Source organism: Podarcis bocagei (genome assembly GCF_964188305.1).
Source record: "Podarcis bocagei genome assembly, chromosome: 4".
Lineage (NCBI taxonomy): Eukaryota > Metazoa > Chordata > Lepidosauria > Squamata > Lacertidae > Podarcis > Podarcis bocagei.
Window position 1 is genome coordinate 70,067,291 of NC_138128.1, and position 21,270 is coordinate 70,088,560.

At 40.2% G+C, this 21,270-nt stretch overlaps 1 protein-coding gene across 18 annotated transcripts in view; it reads right to left on the reverse strand.

The window, feature by feature from the left end:
- PCDH15 (protocadherin related 15) overlaps positions 1 to 21,270 on the reverse strand; it is a 678,468-nt gene that overhangs the window by 278,195 nt on the left and 379,003 nt on the right. For 16 of the 18 annotated variants that reach the window (XM_081189558.1, XM_081189550.1, XM_081189563.1 and 13 more), the window contains 2 exons: positions 11,716 to 11,730; positions 10,704 to 10,769 (listed from right to left, as the gene is read on the reverse strand). In XM_081189558.1, coding sequence (XP_081045684.1) covers positions 10,704 to 10,769; positions 11,716 to 11,730 — 81 coding nt within the window. The remainder of the gene's footprint in view (positions 1 to 10,703; positions 10,770 to 11,715; positions 11,731 to 21,270) is intronic. The other 2 variants (XM_081189555.1, XM_081189556.1) reach the window with 1 other exon arrangement.

Genomic DNA, 21,270 nt, shown 5'->3' on the forward strand with positions numbered 1-21,270 from the left:
CGAGGGAGCAGACGTTTGTCCACAGACAGTTTTTCCGGGTCATGAGGCCAGCATCACTAAGCCACTTCTGGTGAAACCAGAGCAGTGCACAGAAACACTGTTTACCTTCCTGCCGGAGCGGTACCTATTTATCTACTTTCACTTTGACATGCTTTCGAACTGCTAGGTTGGCAGGAGCTGGACCGAGCAACGGGAGATCACCCCATCATGGGGATTCGAAATGCCAACCTTCCAATCGGCAAGCCCTAGGCTCAGTGGTTTAGACCACAGTGCCACCCGTGTCCCTTTATACAGAGCCTATATGTATACAAATCAGGTGTGCCACCAAGATCCCACTCCTCCACATATGCACTGATGCCTTGGGAGTGCATTGCTTCCCTCAGGAGAGACAAGGGCAACCAGAAATGAACCTAGAAATAGGCAGTTTAGGCTTCATTTGAAGTAAGGATGAGGACTTAGGGTTTAAGCAAAAAAACATTGATGAGAGAGATGGGTTACTAGAAAGGGGATTGCTAGAAGGGTGATGTGGCACCACATAGATGTTCTTCTACCAAAAGGAAGAAAAGATGCCATTCTAAAACAGAGACCTTCATGGGATTCAGAGTCACAGAACTGGAGGGTACATTATGATGACAGCAGGATGAGATGGGGAAGGACAGCTATGGTCACTTGGATCCCATCCAATTCTACATTTGTGTAAGAATGGAAATTCCTTCATTTGTGTAGGGTCTGTTTTTCTCATTTCTCACCCAATCTTAATTTGAGTTTTTCCACATTTCCACATCAGTTTGTGATTTAAATAATAATTAAAAAGTTCGCATAAAAATTCATCAGTGGTTAGTGCAAATTTCTCCTAAGACACACATTTGTAATATCTATTTTGCAAATAATGGGTTTTCATGTTACAGTGGTACCTTGGGTTAAGTACTTAATTCGTTCCGGAGGTCCGTTCTTAACCTGAAACTGTTGTTAACCTGAAGCACCACTTAGCTAATGGGGCCTCCTGTTGCCGCTGCGCCGCCGGAGCACGATTTCTGTTCTCACCCTGAAGCAAAGTTCCTAACCTGAGGTACTATTTCTGGGTTGGCAGAGTCTGTAACCTGAAGTGTATGTAACCTGAAGCATATGTAACCTGAGGTACCACTGTATTTACATTAATATATCCTTTTATATGCACATTTTACCATAGTATATTAATTTTTGTACATATTACTTGACTGGAGGGCCACATTACAAAAATCAGAGAAGTGTGGATTTCAAAGGATGGCTTCATTTCAATTTGCACATTGTTTTGGAGAGAGAGAGAGAGAGTATTAAGTAGATTTGCCTTTAAATGTGAACTGAAATTGATTTTCTCCCCTATCCCTAGTAGGAATTTGTGGATGGGTTTGGTAGCCAAGTTCTAGACAGAGCTCAGATTACTGAGAGGAGGCAAAAGAAGTCAAAAGGTTATAGCAGTTAAGACAAGAGATCCCTAGAGCAAGATCCTGAGTAAAAAGTTGATGGGATAGAGAAAGGGGGACAGCTTTGGTGACTGGGGAGCAAAGAAGAGGAAAGCATGAAAGATTAAAGCCAAGGATTCCTGTCTGTTCAACAGGGTGGAAGGTAATGTTATATTGTGAGTGAAATTAAGAAGAGGAATACTTGGGAGAATAAATCAGTTCACAATTGAGAATACTGAGATTGACGTATCTTGAGGGGTGGAGGGAAGTTAAATAATTGGAAAGAAAGAGTAAGCTATTGTCTGCCTGGTAGATAATTTCTTCTGTTTCTTCAGGTCTTTTGTATAAATACATATCCGGTGCATGTGGTGATACAAAGCAGGAAAAATTATTAGGAGTTAAAGAGGATATGATGAAAGATAGTAGGCACCTTTCTTATTTTAAAATATAGAGAAACCATCAGAGGCACTAATTACAGCAGGAGGAAACAGTTGTATTATCTGGATATTTCAAAGACGTGTAAAAGGAGATATGGAGTTAATAAAGCAAACTGATGAACTATTGAAGAACAGAGCCCTTATTTTAGAAGATATAATATTGGAAAGAAAAAGCACATATTAAATGGTTACTGGCACCCCTTTGCCTACTTTCCATTCACGTTGTAGACACCAAAGGCAGCTGTGCCAGTTACCCAACATTCCTAATCAAATCAAAGGGTTGTTCTTTTTAGCCAACAGACAGTTCACTTCTTCATCATAACTAAAAGAACTCAAGGATGCCTGCCAAAAGCTAGAGTCTTATGTTAGTTACAGCTAACGACTAGCAGGTGGTTTTGTGTGTAGAGGGAGCAAAAGATAGATAAAAGGAAACAATTTATTTAGAGTTTGTAAATTCTTCTATTATTTTGTATCAAGGCTATTAAAGGAAAATCAAGTTAACCTCTGGTAGTGCAGACAGCAAAACATTTTATATTCTGAATTATTATAGGGATTTTTGAAGTTATAACAAAGGATTTGGAATACACACAAGCAACGCAAAATTACATCTTGCTATTCAGCATAAGATATATATACAGATATACAAGTGTGACACACTGCGTATCCAAGGATAGCCAGCTAATTCTCGTGGCTGGGTGGTGTGATGATGGTTCTAGGGTTGGGAAATATTGTGGGTAGTATGTATGGGGAGTGTGTATACTACATTTATTTAGCAAGTATCTGGCATCTGGCATCCAGTTTCACAGATTGCACCAGTTTTGAAACAGCAGTACTGCTGCCAATTATACATTGCTGGAATATAGTCATATTGGCATCAAGGGAATTAGTTCTACTTCTTCCTTGTGCCCTGCTTGTTGCTGTTTTGGTTTGTTGTCATTTGGGAATTGCTTCCCATAAAGCATCCCAAAACTATTTACAATATAATAGCATATATACAATGATTGCAATTTTTAATATGTAACAGTTTTCTCTTAATTGGGCCAATAGTATAATCCAACTAAAAATTAAGTAAAGTCTGACATTGTATAAACACTGGCAGATGTCCACCAAATGGTGGGAATATGTATGCTACTATGATTATAAAGAGGGGCCATTGATTAATGGATGAGTTAGTCCTTCTAGCTTCCTTTTCCAGATGGCAGCCTCCTTCTTTCACTTGGCCAATTCTCCTCCCTTACCTCAGGCCTGTGTCCCCATCTTTTCATTCCACATGTTCAGCTACATCCCATTACCATGGACATCTTAGGAAGATGTCAACCAAATGCTGGGACTATGGAGTGGAATATGTCCATCAGGAAGAGCTGCCGGTGATGGTGTGGATTAATGCCAGCCAAATTTTTTTTCTACCATTCTTTCCCTTTGCATACACTCTATCTTCATTCTTTTTGGGGGCAGAATCTCTGTATTTTAAGCTTCCTGTCAGTCAGAACTGTAAGTGCTGCCAATCCTTCCGCTGCCCTTCTCAATTAGTATATAAAGCTAGGAACCTCTCAGCATACAGACAGGTGAATGGACAGAAGAGGAACTGATTGGTTAGTTGCTCTACTTGTTGCTGCTGTCTCAATATCTTTTAGGCAGCCATTTTCTTACTGTTGTTTCTAAGGGCAGTTGGCAATTTGATGTCTCTCTTTCAGATGAAAGGACATTGGTTCCCCAGACAGAATCAATGATCTTCCCATCCCTCATAGTTTCCTGACAATTGCTCTTCTATAAAGTCAGACATCTGGAACCTTACTACAGAAAACAATCATATAAATCTACTTTGCACATTCATCTACTTGAACAAAACAAAGGTATTCTAAATGCTGTCTAATGTAGGAAAAAGTTTGTAAAGATAGAGACTTAATTTCCCTAGCAGATGACAAAACTTCAGAAGTATGTATATAAAAACACCCGTTTCAAAAAGTGATATATTTATAAACCTGTAAAGGGATATATCTCAATGTATTACATTTCATTTGGCCTACTTTGACTGACTAGTACACAGTAAAGTTGAAATATCACGCTACCTCCTCCTTCCCAAAAGTATCACAATCCTGAAATATCTCTGACATAAACAATAAGTCTGGTAGCACACCTGCAGAAAAGGCATTTATTTGTGCTGAGGACTATTTATATTCTCATATTCTTACTGCTACCATCAATTATCATATAAATAGTTGAAGTCTTTACTGACTTATTTATGAATAATGCATTTGTGTCTATTGCCTTCAAGAACATGCTTTGAAGCTCATAAATGCTTTCTAATGCAAAACAAGAAATAGCTTGTATGAGTTTACAGATAAGATGTTCAGGTTGTTTGGATTCTGTTCCAATATTTTTAAAGGCATGCTTGAAAGCTGCTCCAGTGTTATGCCATTCAACCCCTAAACCATAATGGGACAAAGTTTTTCATTTTTTTTGACTAGATACTTGAGGGCTTGGCAGAACTGTATGAGTAATCTTATCCATCTGAGCTGCTAGTTCACTAGATCACAAGTATCACCCTACTACTTAACTTAGCTTTAAATCCTCTCCACTCCCCTAATGTTTGTGGTAAGAAAATGATGCTTTAAGAGAACCTTCCAAATTCAGCCTTCAGCCAGTTGAGACATTGCTCCTGAGACTTAAGTTGTGATCACTGAAGCTAGAACATTTTTGATGAATATCAAATAGCCAGTTAGCAATCATTCCAATTAGGTATCCCATTCCATCTCATTCCTATTAGGCTTCCTTGCTCCCAGACTTGCAGTCCAAGTTAAGGTTACTAGAGTTTTTTTCAATGAATCCAGGGGCACTTTTCAACTTCAATGGACTTTGTATGGGGACTGATTTGTAAATCCGGGGACTGTCCCCGGGAAACGGGGACATCTGGTAACCTTAGTCCAAGTGATTGAATGAATTAGTGAACAACAAGCACAGCAAAGTGATTTACAACAAGGTACTGCAAAAGGCACATGGTTTTCTTATGTTAGTTAACATGAATTAACACTGATTTGCTTTTGTAGCCTCAGGTAGAATGGCTGCCCATTCAGTGATTATGGTGGCACTGCCCTCCTGGCTCCCCTGCAATATGGTAGCAATCGGGGAATCACAAACTCTTCAGGTGCCTCAGGGAGAACATTAAGAAGAGCCCCTGGCACCTGCTCACAGTATGGAAAGTACATTAAATTCTGAACCAATATTTTATCCTCTGTGACAGTGTAAGATCAGGAAATGCGGTTTGGCCATTTGCTATCACCTTGTTTTGGGGGCTTCATTCCAGAGAGAGCCTGCAACATATGGAAACCTTATGCTGTAACATCAGCTATTTAAATGTACATGCTTGAACCTGCTTTTACATCCCAATTTGTACTTAGACCTTAAGACACAGTTCCCCAGTTTGGATGTCATATAAGGTAACTTTATTATTATTATTATTATTATTATTATTATTATTATTATTATTTTAAAAGGGGAGGAGTAAAGGGGGGGATTAGAAACATGTAATTAATTTCCCATACTGTACAGTGGTGCCCCGCAAGACGAATGCCTCGCAAGACGGAAAACCCGCTAGACGGAAGGGTTTTCCGTTTTTGAGCTGCTTCGCAAGACGATTTTCCCTATGGGCTTGCTTCGCAAGACGAAAACGTCTTGCGAGTGTTCCAATTTTTTTCGCTCCCCCCCCCTTTTTCTAAGCCGCTAAGCCACTAATAGCCTTTTAGCCGCTAATCCGCTAAGCCTTTAATAGCCGCTAAGCCTTTAATAGCCGCTAAGCCTTTAATAGCTCTAATCCGCTAAGCCGCTAATAGGGTTGCTTCGCAAGACGAAAAAACCGCTAGACGAAGAGACTCACGGAACAGATTAATTTCGTCTTGCGAGGCACCACTGTATCTTGAATACACTGTAGGAAGACTTAACAGTTGTAGGGAAGTAGGATAAATTGCTCACATGAAGGGTCAACTGATTGAAATTGAAGGCTGTCATATGTCTGGATTTTCCCAGACATTACCGGAGTTCCAAAGGCGGGAAGAACTCAACAACTTTGGGGTTTGTCTAAAAAAAACCTCAAAAACTTTCGGGTTGTCCTGGTTTTTACTTTTCGAAATATGGCAACTCAATGAAATTAAACCAACAAAACCATTTTAGCAGTTTGTCCATTTTTTCTTGCTTATATATTTTTGCTCAAGTAACTTAAGCGAGAAAAGCATTTGCCAAGTTTATTTTATCTTATAGAAAAAGAGTTGACATAAATGCCACTTTAAAGTAGCTGAAGAGACTGCATTTCGAAATGTTTATCTGATTGTTTCAGGGTGAAGATAAACATACTATTTAAGTTGATAGTTATGCTATGACTCTCCAAAGAAATTTACAATTTCTCCTCTAGAGTTGGACTGGGGAATTTTTTTCAACCTGATAAGTAGTCTTCTGGGGTTAGCATTCCAGTAGTGAATGGAGCAGAGACAAAAGTGGTGAGAATAGTGGATGTGACTTTTTCCTTTGTACACTTATTCCAGTTATGTGGAAGTCAGAGGTTTCCACAAACACTTCACCATGCAGAAGGCAGGAAGCATTATCACGTTCTGGCCAGGTTAAAGCACTCAGCCAGGCCAGTGAAGGGTGAGGTGGGAGATGGTGGGATGGCTGAAGAAGAGTCATGAGGCCCAAATAGATAGGTCTGAATGGCTACATTCACTGCTCCCAGCCTGAGGCTTTCCATTCTCCTCCAGAGCTTCTGTGGAGACTTAAGGTAGTTCAGCATGAATAGGGGAAAGACCGAGGGAAACACAGGGTTGTAGTCAGCTAACTATTACTCAAAGTGAAACCACTGAGGGAGGGGGAAATGGTCAGGACTAACTAAGGCCCATTTATTTCAATGTGTCTGTTCTGAGTTAAAGTTGGGTCAATACAGCTAATGCTTGTGATATCTGCAATGCACCTTCCTATCCTCATAATCAGTTCATGACTTTTAATAAAAAAATTGGAATTCTAAAGGGAAAAGTAAGGTGATCCCAAACTTTGCTCTCCAGCTGCAAATGTTGACTACAGACCACACAATTTCTAGTTTTTCTGTTTCCTGATTCAAAATGAGCATTTAGAGAATTATTAATCCTACCCTTTGCAGCACCAAAGTACATTTCTGAGCAAGCTCAGAAGCACCATTCATTTCCAGGAATGCATATTACATGACACTAGACCTTTCTTCTTTAACGTGCCGTCTTTGTATTGCTACACTGTTGAAACTTAGGGCCCCCATTTTAAGTATTTATTTGCTTCAGTAGGAGTGTTTGTGGTGGCTGGCAGTGACCCCTGGCTAGAATTGGAGCTTCCCAGCCACCACCACCCATTCTAGAAGACAGGATTGCCTGGCGTGCTCTGGTCCATGGGGTCACGAAGTGTCAGACACGACTAAATGACTAAACAACAACAACAAAAGAACAAGTACTTCAATAAGGCTTAAGCTGCCCATATCCAATTATCTCCCTGCTGTAGACAAGCTGGGGGGGATTAGGCTGATGGCTACTAGCCCTGCCTCCACGTTCTCTGCATTTATCAAAATTTCTGTGCAGGGTTGATGTGTGGGCACTCCAGATGTGTAGACTCTGAATATGATATGTGAACATTTTAAAAATGTAAGGGTATACATGTGTAGGGTCACATGCAAAAGTTAAATCAGCACATGAGAGTTAGGAGCAGAGTAATCTTTTACAATGTGGTACAAATGTTCAAATTTAACCATTTCTAGCTGCTTCTTGGGCTTGCCGATCAGAAGGTCGGCGGTTTGAATCCCCGTGACGGGGTGAGCTCCCGTTGCTCGGTCCCAGCTCTGCCAACCTAGAAGTTCAAAAGCACACCAAAAAGTGCAAGTAGATAAATAGGTAAACGGTGGTAAGGTAAACAACGTTTCCATGCGCTGCTCTAGTTTCGGTGTTCTGTTGCACCAGAAGCGGCTTAGTCATGCTGGCTACATGACCCGGAAAAACTGTCTGCAGACAAACACTGGCTCCCTCGGGCTGTAAAGCGAGATGAGCGTCACAACCCCAGAGTTGTCTGTGACTGGACTTCACTGTCAGGGGTTCTTTACCTTTACTTTTTTAGCTGTTTTAGTAAACTAGAGATGGTGGTAAATTTAGGAAACTGGCAGGCAGGGGTGGGTGGGGAGCAAATCTGTGCCTTGCTATGAGCATAGTTCCAATTTCTGCTCCAAATTTGGGCTCAGTTCATAACGGGCTTTCTTCCAGTCAGTTCTCCTGGACAGCTCCCTTGCCTCCTCTCCCCTTCCCAAATCAATGCACTGTTGTGAATGGGGCACACTGGGAGAGAGGATAACTGCTGAATATAGTTGAGGGTATTCAGACCTCATTCTTAAGCCATGGATACATTTCCTGGGGTGCATGGGACTTCTCATTTCCTATGCATACCAATTTAACGAACTGTTCATATAAGCATAGAAATTACACCTGAGACCCAGCTTTTTTAAAAAAAGAACTGACTGGCCATGGAGGCTTTGAAAAAACAGAATTCATCATAAGGTGAGCTGGGAGAACTTACCCATCAGTATCTGTAACAAAGCATATGGGAAAAACTCCATTAGAATAAATGGGACTATCACATCATAACCATGGATGCAGACTCAAGTGGCACACTGCAGGTATGTGTACTTCCCCTGGAGTTTGTTTCTGAGACATATCCAGCACTTTTTAAACAGCATTCTATCTCATTAGGGAAGCAGACAGCTGTGATTCATTCAGATAAGAAATGCTAGTACATTTCAGCATTTATTTTACATCCAAAGTATTTTCTTTTGCATCTTCTTAAAACGAAACATGGGGACCTTTTTTTAATACAAACAAAAAACAAAAAAACAGCATTACAAACCTACACAGCCCTTCTTATGTGCCAGTAACTGACAACACACTGGCATGATCCTTAAGCAAAAAGAGATAATTGCAATAAATGACTGCTTTTTGGCAGCAATAAGGAAAGAAAAAATCAACTACACTCTGGGTGAAAGGAACACCATTCAGACAGAAATATCTTCATTAACATTTAGTATATTTGCATTCACCAGATGGAAAATGCTTATGGCAAATACCTTTACTACAGCATTAATGAATATGAGAGATGAAATCATAAATTTGACTTGAAGCAAGCAGCAGCAAATTATATTTTACTTTGGTTAGCAAACACAATGGTGCTTATTTAATAACAGATGCACTCTTGTTGCTTTTTGTGCCAACTCTCATTTTGCAGTACAATATGCTTTTTTTAAAAAAAGTGTATGGATATATATGTGTGAGAGAGAGCTGTGGCTTTCTGGTGCAGCTGTTGTCAGTCAAGGCAAAGCTATCTGTGCAATTTCATTTCCTTCTCGTCTAGCCTTTCATGACTTTCGTGGACAAGTGCACAAGAAGATCGAGACAGGAAGAAAGAACGGTGTATTGTTAAAAGCCATGCCGCCAGAGGCTTCAGCAATAGTTCACACCACACAGAAGCATCAAACAGCACTGGATCTTAAACTCCTTGGGGCAAAATGAGATTAAACTTCCAGCTCTTTTAGCTATTAGGGACTCCATAGCCTGGCCAGGCAATCTGAAGCCAAATAATTGGCTTTCAAAGTTTGGTACAAATGAACACACTGCATCATGTTGTATCACTTCCAGGATGCCACCACAAGGAGTGAGTTAATCGTAAATATTAGCATACACATAGACCCACAACTTACTAAGCATCACAATAAATCTTTCAGTAGTCCCCACTCCTCACTACTCATATTGCTACAAGGTAATGGAGTTCAGAATATTGGTTAAAGGCAGTGCTGTATGCTGCTTGTTTCACCACCCTTAAGAGGAAAGTTGATGGAAAAGGCCACTTCAGTTACTTTGCAAGGGTAGGGAAATTTGAATACTTGTTTCAGGAAGAAGTAGGTTTCTTACCTTCTTAAAAAAAAAAAAACAAATTTCCATGGTTGGGAAATGATGGTAATCATCATCATTATCATCATCCTCTCCCTCCAGTCCACAGGATATATAGCAGGTTTCCTCAACCTTGGCCCTCCAGATGTTTTGAGACTACAATTCCCATCATCCCTGACCAGCTAGGTCCTGCTAGCTATGGATCATGGGAGTTGTAGGCCAAAAACATCTGGAGGGCCGAGGTTGAGGAAGCCTGATATACAGCCTTGGAATTAGGAGGTAGTGCTAGATAGATCAGGGATGGAGCCTTGTGAGAACTGACTATGCAGAGATATGCCTTGGCCAGTCAAGTAAAGGCATACCTGTCTATAGTATCCTAGGAATCTGATGGTTGTGGTGGTGGGACAATGGAGCAAATGGCAAAACCTCTCAAGGTATTCATAAAATAGATTTACAATTGATTCTGGCCCCTTACCCCCGAGATTTTTTACTTTTTACCCTGGATTCTCTAAGGGAGAGATAAATTTCTGGTCAGAACTGACCCCTGGAAACTTACTGGATGCATCAGAAAAATAATTTCTATTGGAGAAAGATATTAATTATTTGAACCAGAAAGAAAACAACATTTTTGCAGTGAAAAGTTGATGTGAATCGTTATCACCAACTTTTAAAATAATGCTCACTGAAGGCTGAAAAATAAAATGAACTGCATGAGGCTGGATTCAGCTAACCTGGTGCACTGAACCCCCCTCTGCTTCCCCCTGTGGCTTCTCCACATCTACTCTGGAGGGTTCAGGAAACTCCCACAACAGCATTTGAGGGAAGAGGGGAACAATCATATTTGCATGACATTGATTTCCACCCATTATTAGCATCTGATGCGTACTCACCATTCCGACTCTCTTCATCAATTGGAACTATTGTTGCTGGAGGACCTGCCCTGGCCAACTTGCAGTCTACAAATATGAAAATAAAAAGTTACATCAAATCACAGAGTATGATGATGGTGGAAAAATCCTTCTCATAAATCTGCAATAGGCACAACCAGTTTCCAAAGTGCTTACCCAGATTTTACCTAGCTCTTAATTAAGTGAACTCCTTGTGACATAATGGTTTTTCTTAGCAAGGTTTTAGCATAGGCTCTTGTACCTGACTTTAACAGCTTTCAGACGAGGACTGGGTTTACATGTAACACTATGCAATGGTTAACATAAACCAAGATTGTTCAAAGTTAAGGTGCTGGGCTGGGTTCAGATGACCAAATTAATCCATGGAGTCATTGCATAAGCAGAACAACAGAATTTCCCCTCTCTCTCCTGTCCCCATGTCCCCCCCCCAAATCTGCTCCAGAGGCTGCAAGGAACCCCAGAGTAGATATGGGGTGGGGGGTTTTCCAGGGGAGAGGGAGTAGAAATTCTGTTGCACAAGAATAAGTTGTTCCACTCAAATAATGACTTTGTTGCATACGATCCACAGTTTATAAACCATGGCTTCACCTTACATGCAAACCAGGCCATCATCTGTATTGTTTTACTAGGATGCTAGCATCTACTTGCTAAAAAATTATGTCATGTACACAAACACCAAGTCTTTGTCACATCACAAAACAGTACCTTTCCCTTGCTACTTTTAAAATTGTGTGTTGTGCTAAACAGAAGTCCTTGTGCTAAACAGAAATCAGGACAGTGATAATGTGATGGTAATTTAACCCAAAAGAATAACACAAAAGAATGATTAAAAGGAATAAATTATAATTAAAGCTTCACAACAGAAACAAACTTAATTGAAATTTAATTGCAACACAAGTCTCTAATTAGAGTGACTGAACAGAATTTCAATAAAGTTCTAAACAGAGTAAAAACAGACAAGCAATTTTCAGGAAGTTACTGTTTGCCATCTTACCCTCATATTGCCAGTCTGGAAGGAAGTTAAGAGTCATCAGTGGAAGCAGAGCAGAATAATGAAAGAAAATAAGTAAGATTTTGCTGTGGTTTGTAGAGAAAGTTTTAAAGACACATAAATCAGTACAAGAGGTTTGAGGAAATATATGTATATTATTCACCACAGTGTAGCAGAGAAGTTGCTGTTAAGAGCCCAGGACAATCTTAACAAACGCGGTAATTGCAGTGTGTAATATTTCATACAGAAACCACCCACAGCCTACTTTAGATGAAATAATCATTTATTCTGATTCAGCAGCTTCTTGCATTCATGCAAAGCCTTCTCCATTCAACTCTGTGGAGAGGCAACTGCTGTAGAGTTTCCCTCCCAACTGAAGTTAACAGTATTTGCTGAGCTCGAGGCTCTGTGTGAGAGAATCTGCAAACCTCTACACTGAGGAGGGCAAGAGGGAATCTGATATTCATAAAAGAACAAGTAAAAGTGTTGTATGTTTTAAGAGCAATGGGCAGCAGAAGGAAAATCTAATTTGTTCTTTTAAATAGAGGGGATGGGTGACCATCTCATGATGTGTATGATTCAGCTGAGATTCCTGCATTGTAAGGGACTGGAGTAGATGACCCCCAGGGACCCTTGCAACTTTAAAGAATCATAGAATTGTAAGGAAGTGAAGATATATAGTTATTGTAAATTTATACCCCACATTTTTCCCTGACAGGGTTCAGCACAGCTTACAGATAAAATAAGAACAGCTATAAAGATAGGGGGAATCATTAAAAAACAATTAAACATTAACAGAATTAAAACTATGTGAGCATTAACCAAGTTAATGAAGAATATGAAACTTCACATCATCTATTAAGGTTTATCCAGACTTTACTATCTGAACTCTACATTATTTCGAAACTGACAAAATGGAAATGCCCGTTTAATTTCCATTTGATGAGAGGATAAAATAATACTACAAATGGCAGGAGGACGTCAGTCCATCTTGACACTGCTTGGTCAAATCCCTATTGACCCAGTCAGTGCAACCTATCCCAACCTGCTGCCCGTCAGCTGTTTAAACAACAAGTCCCATCAAACACAGCCAGCTTTGACCATACTGGCTTGAGCCCAAGGGAGTTGTAGTCAGAAGCATCCAGAGGGAAACAGGTTGGACAAGATTAGCTTAGTGAAAGGCAGGACTAGCAGACTCTTCAAAGTCACAGGAAGAAGGAAACAGAAAAGCCCTATTGCATGAATATGTCTGCTAATTTGCAGAAGTAAAGTTCTCTTCTATTTGAATTTTCCATAAATAGATTTAGTATTAGGGACCTCTGAGGATTTCCTTCAGTCCATGTTATAAAGCAACCAACCCGATTTGCCCTTCCAAGGTTAATATACACATTCTTTGATTTTCACACACCTTTGAATATACAGTAATCGGCTTAAGAAGACAAGCAAATCAAACCAAAATGTACACAAAAAAGTATATTTTAGTTTCAAATGCATACAGAAATGTTTATTTTGGTGAAAAAAAAATCAGGATTGCAGGTCTTCATCTACTGCAGAATGACGTGGAAATGGGGATGAATGGACTTATGAATCAATTTATGCAAAAGTGACGCCAAATGAAAACAGATGTCCCTGCCTGCTAATATTACAAATCCCAGATATCCAGGCTAAACTATAGTTCTCTTTTACAATTACATGTCAGTAGGGGCATGTTTACATGGAGACCAACACACAGAAGGATTCTGCACGAACATTAGATTTTAACTACTGTATCTGCGGCATTAAATCTTTGTTACTAATGAGATTCTTTGCTCAAGTTGAAAACCTTGGACAGGAAGGTGGTAAAAGTGCAAGAAGGGAGTCACAAAACAATGATGAGGGAATACTGAATTTACATCAGCTTGCAAATATTGCCAGGCAGAAAAAAACCTGTGCTGAAATCAATATAGATGACAAATTGCAGATGAAAGACATCTTCTTAATTAAAATGCACATCATACATGAACAGTAGCAAACCTCAGGAAGCATTTCTATCTTTATATCTGTGACGCTGCGTAAAATACAGAGACAATTCAGCTCATGCCTTGCACTTATGCTGCTTGCATATCACAGCTTTTATTTTCATACCCTGGAGAGTTCAAGGATATCTATTTACAAAGCAGTTTTTGATATATATTTGTTGCTACATCCTTTAGTTCAACAAGATGCACTCCATGTTCAAGAACTGGGCTTTTTAAAAATTAGATTTTTTTCAAGTCAGTGAACACTGAACATATATACTGATATAGTATCTCTCTCTCTCTCACGCTTTCTCTGCTTGTGCTGAAAAGTGTGTCAGGAATAATAATAAAAAAACCCACACACATTTTGAAAGCACAGCTACCACCTTACTCTTGTGATGCCTCTATGTGAAAAAAGATAAATATTTTCTTCCCACTATAATTTCATTTCCTGTTTAAGAAATACAAACAAAGACGAATAAATGCTATTTTTAAAAATTTCTATCCCATCACCAAGGACCTCAAAATGAAGTGCATGTTATCTTATTTTAACTTCACTTTCACCGTCTGAGAAAGAGTAATGTGACCATGCCTACCTAACTGTGTGACCAAGTAAGAATTGCAACCTGTTGTTTCCATATCTAAACCCAATACCTGTTCAGTGACACTAGCCTAGATCTTCCTCACAGCATGTTGATGTTAAATTTTCTAGAACGAAGGATCATGATGCAAAAAAACCAAAACAAAACCAAAAACCACAACCCTACAAGTGAATGATAATAGGAAAGACTGTGCAGTCACAGGGGCCAGACTGGTAGTGGTAGAAGAACCACAGTCTGCAGTAGGCAGCTATAGCCACCAATCATGTAAATTTCCTGCAATAATGCTCTGGTGCAGCATTGTTGCAGAGCATTTTTTGGGGGGGGGTACTTAAAGTGGTGGTCCTACAGAAAGTAATTAAAAAAAAAGAGCTGGGCTATACGTATGGGCCAAATCCACAACAGGCATCAGCACCAGTGGGTCTTGATAACAACTTGAGGTTTCTGAGCACTGACGTTGGACGTGCCCTAGATGTCTCCTTCTGCTTACTATATTTATTTCATTGTAATCTCCAATGTAAGGGGTGCGGGTGGTGCTGTGGGTTAAACCACAGAGCCTATGACTTGCTAATCAGAAGGTCCGGCGGTTCGAATCCCCAAGATGGGGTGAGCTCCCATTGCTTGGTCCCTGCTCCTGCCAACCTAGCAGTTCGAAAGCAACACAGTGCAAGTAGATAAATAGGTACCGCTCCAGCGGGAAGGTAAACAGCATTTCCATGCGCTGCTCTGGTTCGCCAGAAGCAGCTTAATCATGCTGGCCACATGACCCAGAAGCTGTACGCCGGCTCCCTCGGTCAATAAAGTGAGATGAGCGCCGCAACCCCAGAGCTGGTTACGACTGGACCTAATGGTCAGGGGTCCCTTTACCTTTACCTTTAATCTCCAATGTGTGCCTATTCATTTCAGAAACTAAAGAAAATTTAAGCAAAGGCAGTTCTGTTAGTTTCTAATTAATCTATACGAGAAACAAATGAAAAAAGACAAATGAATGGGAGAAGAGAATGAAAACTATTCCCCCCACACACCATTATTTCCATTCCATTCTCCTAGGAGATCTTACTGAAAGTGACAAGAGGCACTGAATTGTATGGTTTTAAAAAGAGACACATTCCTAGAATGGTATATATGTGTGTTCAGATGTTTGCCAGAACATGCAAATGCTCTGTTAATAGAGGGGGGCAGGGAACACACCCCACCAACCTTCCTCATGTTGTGCAGGAATGGTCTATAGGGGACTTCAACTCATTCAAATGGATTTTCAGTAATTATGCATGCCGTAACAAACAACTCTACACTTGGGAATGCATACATTTTCTTACTGTTCCTCATTGTTTGTTTCCATTTTTATGTTGTTAATAAAAAGTGAACTGTGGCTCAACAGAAAGCGTCAATTTTAAGTGTCAAAGAAGTAGCGCAATTAAAGTAATTGGCATACTGCCAATTACTTGACCCAAGAAAGACAGCAGATTGTGATTATGCTCAAACACATCCTCAAATATATTTCATCAGAGGTGTAAAATATTTACCGTAAATGTGCCTGCCAAATCCTAGTATAACACTCATGTATATTTATGTTAAATTGACATGAACACACAGACACACACTGAGTTGGTTACAACGTGGCACTGATAACACCAGTGTCACTGGTTTAATCCCCGTATGGGTGCCCATTTCTGCATTGAAGGAAATTGAACTGGATGATTCATGGGGTCCACTCCAACTCTATGATTCTACCATTCTAGCATAACAATATTGAAATAGAACAGACTCTGTAGAACAAAATATGTTCCCATCCTCTCAAAAACAAGTTCTTCCAAACATTAATTTTTCTCTATTATTTCCAAATGCCAATCCTTCCTCAATTCATTTGTGCCAGTTGTGTTTTCCTTCAATACAGTCTGATCTTGTTTGTAGCCTGATCCTCTGCCTCCCCCCCCCCCGAGGACATCTCCATCTTCACAAGATGATGGGACTCAGAAAGCAAACATTAAGCTGCTCAATATGCCAGCTATCCCACTTCTCAATACTGCAGCCCAGCAAATGGCAACATGTTACTCTAGTTTCTACTGTAGGGGTGGCCCTAGGAAGGAAATTCAGCGATACCTCCAATTTTTTTCGTGCCTCTTGATTTGGCATGAAGTGCCATCACCATCTTGGATACTTCAAAATCAACACCAATTCTGAAAAGCCATCTTAAGCACAAAAAGTTCATAAATTTATTTACCTTTTTGCACTAAAGACAGTGGTTTAACAGATTAGCATAATGAACCTCTGTGTCCTGTAAATCTTGATAGTGCACGCGGCAAGCACCATAGTCTAAGCTAAAAGTTGTACTGACCACAGTCTCAAAGGCAATGTTAGAGAAGAGTCAGGCAATCCTATGATCAAATACAGGTTCAGGTCAAATGCAATGAGAAAGGTTCAAAGTCAAACTGTAAAGCCAGGTTCCCATCTCTGACAAAGATCCAGGGTTGGAGTCCTAGGGTCAGTCCCAATATTGCATTCCTGAAACAGTCTGGTGGCATTCCCAAAACAGTCAAGAGCCCACCAATGGTGAAGGTTGAGCAGACAAAGTTCATCCATGAACTGATAAACTCCTCGTTCTTTAGGTGTGGAAGTAACCCCTTCCCTAGGCCAAAGACTGAGATCTTAAACCAGTATCTCAGGGCAGCCTGTTATGCTTTTGTTGAGAGAGGGCATTCACCTGTCTCTAAAAATAGAATTGCATTTGGAACACAATTTGAAACCTGTAAAAGGGACCTGAGAAACTTTGCCTGGAACCCATCAAACATGGGGAATGAGCCATTGAATCAGACGTTTGAGGCGTAGAGGAGTTGAGAAACAGATTTTGTATTAAATACTGGCTGATGGAACATAATGGCCTCCCCTTGTATAAAAGAATCGAAGTATAACCAGTTTGCTTACCTCTGCCTTTTGATAGGCGGTGGAGCAGACAAAGAGACTCTGCCTGGCTTCTCTCTTTTCCCCTCCCAATCTTATTTGACACACCAAAACTTGCTTCAGCTGTGTGGCTGTTGCTCTGCTGAGTTGCCACGTTCCAGGACCCTTAATGAAGCATGTGATCATCACCTGCCCTGTGCTCAATCAAGCTGAGTGAAAAGAAACCTCCTCCTGGACCTAATGAGTCCCATTATCTTCACCTGATCAACTAGTAAGCTGGCCTGTGTTCTCCTGCCTGTCTCAGTCTCTTAAAGTGCACTTCCCACTGTTCACAACACCACAGAGCCTGTTGTGTTCCGGAGAAGGGGGCACTTCCATTTCTGGTGATTGTCCACTTCCCCTGGCTCCCATGTACTTTCGGCTGCCCCTTCAACATCCTCTGATGTCCACTGAGTGCATCCTATGTCTCCAACCTCCCCTTTGCCACCTTCTGCTTGCCCCAGTGTGTCCCAATCATGGCTACATCCCTTGCTGGGATCCTCTTCCCCTTCCTTGGTGTCCTGCCAGCTCATGGCATTCTGATGCCTCAGATGGATCAAACATTCTCTAACATTAGAAGTTATGCCAGACCTGACCTTCACTCTGCACTTTCTTAGATTGCCATCTTTTGGCACTGGGATGCATAGTTTAGGATGCAACAGATAACTCAGTCAGCCAGTGTTAATTCCACAACCCCAGCTCAGCCAAAGATACACTGGCATAACTTGCTCAACCTGGTTCAGTTGAAGGGCATTCTGGGAACCAGAGAAGGGTGACTTAGGCTGGATCCTAAGCCCCTAGAGCTCAGTCCTGGGACCTGGCAACTCAGCAGAGAACACTATTTTAAAGGTCTTGTGCACAGGATTGCTTCCTTATTCTGTGAAATAATTATCTTTGTACATTAGCCGCAGCCCCACAATGGTCAAATGTGCTTTATGAAGAATGAATGATCCTTAAAACAAGGTGCAATGACATGCTTGCAAAAAGCACCTAGGAAACTATAAGTTAGGGGATAATATAAACAAACAAATAAAAGGCATTTGAACTTGTTGACATAATCAGCAACACTGAAATGTGTGCCTGTCATCAACATTCAAAAATTCTCACTCTTTGAAAAAAATTGTATTAATTAAATGAAATAACCCATGACTCTATTTTCAGTTGCTGTTAACACTTTAAATTAAATGTTCTAGAATGCAAGTGAATGCAAGTGTGAAGACAACATCACAACATCATTTGAAATTTCAGCGAATTAAAAACACATGAGCCTGGGAAGACAGAAGCTAGCAGAGAACACCCAATATCCAAACAGACCAGCTTTCCCCGACCTGATGCCCTCCAGATGTTGTTGGACTACAACGCCTATCAGTTCCAGGCAGCATGGCCAATGGAACAGGGAAGAAGGCAGCTGTAGTTTAAAACATATGAAGGTCACCAGGTTGGGGAATGTTGGAGTAGAGTCTAATGTAAACAGACAGACAGGTACACACACACACACACACACACACACACACACACACACACACACACACCAGTTAAAGCAATACTCATTTTCCTTGATGTGTGATGTGTATGACAGGACACACAGTTTATTTTTCCAGTTTACTGATAAGTAAAATATGCCAAATCCATTGTGATTCTAGATTTTATAGCCACAGGGTGACAATGCAGATAAAGCAAAACATTTTGCCATATGCTGTAGAAGTAATAAAGGAAATGACCCTGTGTACAATACAAAAAGCAAGTATTCTCTTGCATTTTTGGAGCGGGAGGGGAAACATTTCACTTCCTTTTAAGGCATTCCTGCAATTTAAATTGCAGACAATGAATAAAATGTTAGACCTGTGTTGCATTTTTAAACACACATACACACACCCATTTTATGGTCCTAATTATCCCTCGTGATCAATTGTCTTATATAACAGACACACAATGAACATCATTCTTAAAAATGAAAACCTGGGCTACAGTTCTCTGTGGCATAGTGATCTCATGCTATTTTCCCCAGCATTAATTAAACTGGAAATCATGTGTCAATAAACAAGCATTCCAAAAACATTATAGCCTACTGGCTCTTAGCAACACAACTCCAAGGAAAGCTAGGAAGAGAGACTGTACTTGAATCAATTCTACCCTTGGCAATGACTGATGTTTGCTCTTATAGCTGGCAGATGGAACTATAGCCACTGCAGTGAAGCCAGAAATAAGGTAAGGAGGCCAGAGGCGTTCTGCAAGCATGGAGTGTTTTATTCCAAATGATGTACTACAGATCTCATAGGGCCAAGCTCTACCCAGTTAGAGTAACATGATCTTTCTCCTTCATAACTGGAAGGAAGAGAAATGTCTCTATGGTGAGCTCTTCTGGGTTTTGGGTTCTATTGCTCTAACTGTTTCAAGTGTGCAGTATCACACAATATTTAGCACTAACAGAAAGTGTATCATCTTGTGGCTGATATGTTTTGCCTCCATGTAAACAAGGAAAAATCTTGTTTGGGAACAGAAAGCTATGCAAGTATCTCATGTGAGACTAAAAAACCTTGCACTGGGTTTACACTGGAAGAGATTTAAATGTCAGTTATTATGAATTTGCTCCCCCATTGAACCAATTGCACAATAATCACATATCAATGTCATATTATTGTTTTTATTATGTGTTTTAATAATAATAATAATAATAATAATAATAATAATAATAATAATAATAATAATAATAAAATTATTTATACCCTGCCCTCCCCAGCCAAGACCAGGCTCAGGGTGGCTAACACCAAATATAAAAACAATTGATTGAAATACAGCTTTAAAAACAAGATTAAAATACAACATTAAAACATTAAAATACAGCCTCATTTCAGTGGAAACTTAATGAAAAACTTGGGGGGCAGGGGATGAAAACGTCAAGTCTAACCAAGACTAACTATCTAGACTGGTTCTACATGGGCCAGAAAAAAGCCAGGGAAGTCCCCAAATAGGAGTTCCAACACAGAAGGAGAAAGGAAAAAAGAAAGGGGGAGGGAATCAAATTAATTCCATGCCAAAGGCCAGGCGGAACAACTCTATCTTACAGGCCCTGCAGAAAGAAATCAGATCGTGCAGGGCCCTGGTCTCATGAGACAGAGCATTCCACCAGGCCGGAGCCAGAGTTGAAAAGGCCCTGGCTCTGGTTGAGGCTAATCTGACTTCCTTAGGGCCCGGGACCTCTAGGGTGTTGCTATTTATGGACCTTAAGGTCCTCCGTGGGGCATATCGGGGCATTATCTTGTATTTTTATGCTATTAGCTGCACTGAGATCTATGGATTAAAGGGTGATATACAAATTAAATAAATAAATAAATAAAAGTTCAAATGTTTTTGCTTGTTGGAAATAGAAAAAGAAAGGAAAAAAAACTCCATAATTTTTCTTCTTCTTTATTTTTTTAAAAAGCAAATAAATGGCTTTACAACGGATTATATAACCTCAAGGGCAGAACATAATTCCAAATTGTCTGAAATAAAACTAGGTTAAACATTTCACCCCACTCCCCTTTAAAACACTTTTTTAAAAACCTGACAAGCTGCAGTACAAGTTCCTAATAAAGAGCTGCAAAGAGCCATACATCTAAGTCATTTGAGTATCTAAGCAACCCAGTGTTAAGGGGAAATTGCCCTGTTTCGTTTCCTGTGTAAGTGAATTCAGAACTACAGCTGTGCAAATTAGGATAAGCTTGCCATAGCTCTTTACATTAGCTAAATTGTAGTATAATTCATCTGTATTGAAAATAGCATAAGAGGGGCTTTCAGTCTATTTCCAGCTCTTCCTGCAGAGAGATTCAATTGTAAAGTCCCTGGAAGGAATGACAGTGAACTTTAAACTGTATTCATCGAGCACCCTTATAGTAGACTTGTAAACTACACTTGGTTTCTGGGCTATGGTTCAGACTGTAAATTAGGCGGCTAATTAAGCCGCATTTGGAAAACTGTAGCTCAAAGATTCAGAAGGGGAGATGGCAAGGAATAAAAGGTTCTTGCGAAAAGTTGGCCAA